This window comes from Penaeus monodon, chromosome 31 (genome assembly GCF_015228065.2).
Source record: "Penaeus monodon isolate SGIC_2016 chromosome 31, NSTDA_Pmon_1, whole genome shotgun sequence".
Lineage (NCBI taxonomy): Eukaryota > Metazoa > Arthropoda > Malacostraca > Decapoda > Penaeidae > Penaeus > Penaeus monodon.
The window spans coordinates 7,492,459-7,493,141 of record NC_051416.1 but is presented as its reverse complement, the minus strand read 5'-3'; the positions used below and the strand labels follow the sequence as shown (position 1 = coordinate 7,493,141).

The 683-nt window shown below is 32.5% G+C and overlaps 1 protein-coding gene across 2 annotated transcripts in view; it reads left to right on the top strand.

The window, feature by feature from the left end:
- Positions 1-683, top strand: part of LOC119593020 (vacuolar protein sorting-associated protein 35-like) — a gene marked incomplete at its 3' end in the record, with an annotated part of 23,876 nt that overhangs the window by 8,074 nt on the left and 15,119 nt on the right. For both annotated transcript variants that reach the window (XM_037941915.1, XM_037941914.1), the window contains 1 exon segment: positions 211-405. In XM_037941915.1, coding sequence (XP_037797843.1) covers positions 211-405 — 195 coding nt within the window.

The window sequence follows — 683 nt, the reverse complement described above, 5'->3', positions numbered from 1 at the left end:
CTTTTATGGATCTCTGTTCATGTCAGTAGAAGATATATGCTATTAGCTATTCAGGATAATTTTTTATTTGTATTGTACTTCTTCACTGAAATAATTCATTTGTTTATATTGCTTTTACATGAAACATATGCTATATTACCATACATGTCTGATGTGCTGCAAGTTCAGATACTGGCAATGTATGGACTTGTATATTTTTCCTGTTGACAGATATCAGACAGTGTAGATTTCATTCTGATGAACTTTGCGGAGATGAATAAGCTGTGGGTAAGGATGCAGCATCAGGGACATTCACGAGACAAAGAGAAAAGAGAACGAGAGAGACAGGAGTTGCGTATCTTAGTGGGAACCAATCTGGTTCGTCTGTCTCAGCTGGAGCACGTTGATGTAGAGAGGTATAAAAAGGTATGTTGATAATTGATGTTTTACTTTATCTTATTTCTTTACTCTTGTGTGTTATGTGTATTGAAAAATTGCAATATTGGTAACAGAATATTTTCGTTGGTTGTTTTTATATTTGTTACTTGAATGATATGTTGGTATTTAAATAGTATTGAATATTTTTTTATACAGTGGTCATATAAGTAATGTGACTGTGCTGGATATTAAACACTCTCACTTTTATTTTCTTGAATAATTGGGCATTTAAAATGAAATTCTTGTTTCCTAGTAATGAGGTACTG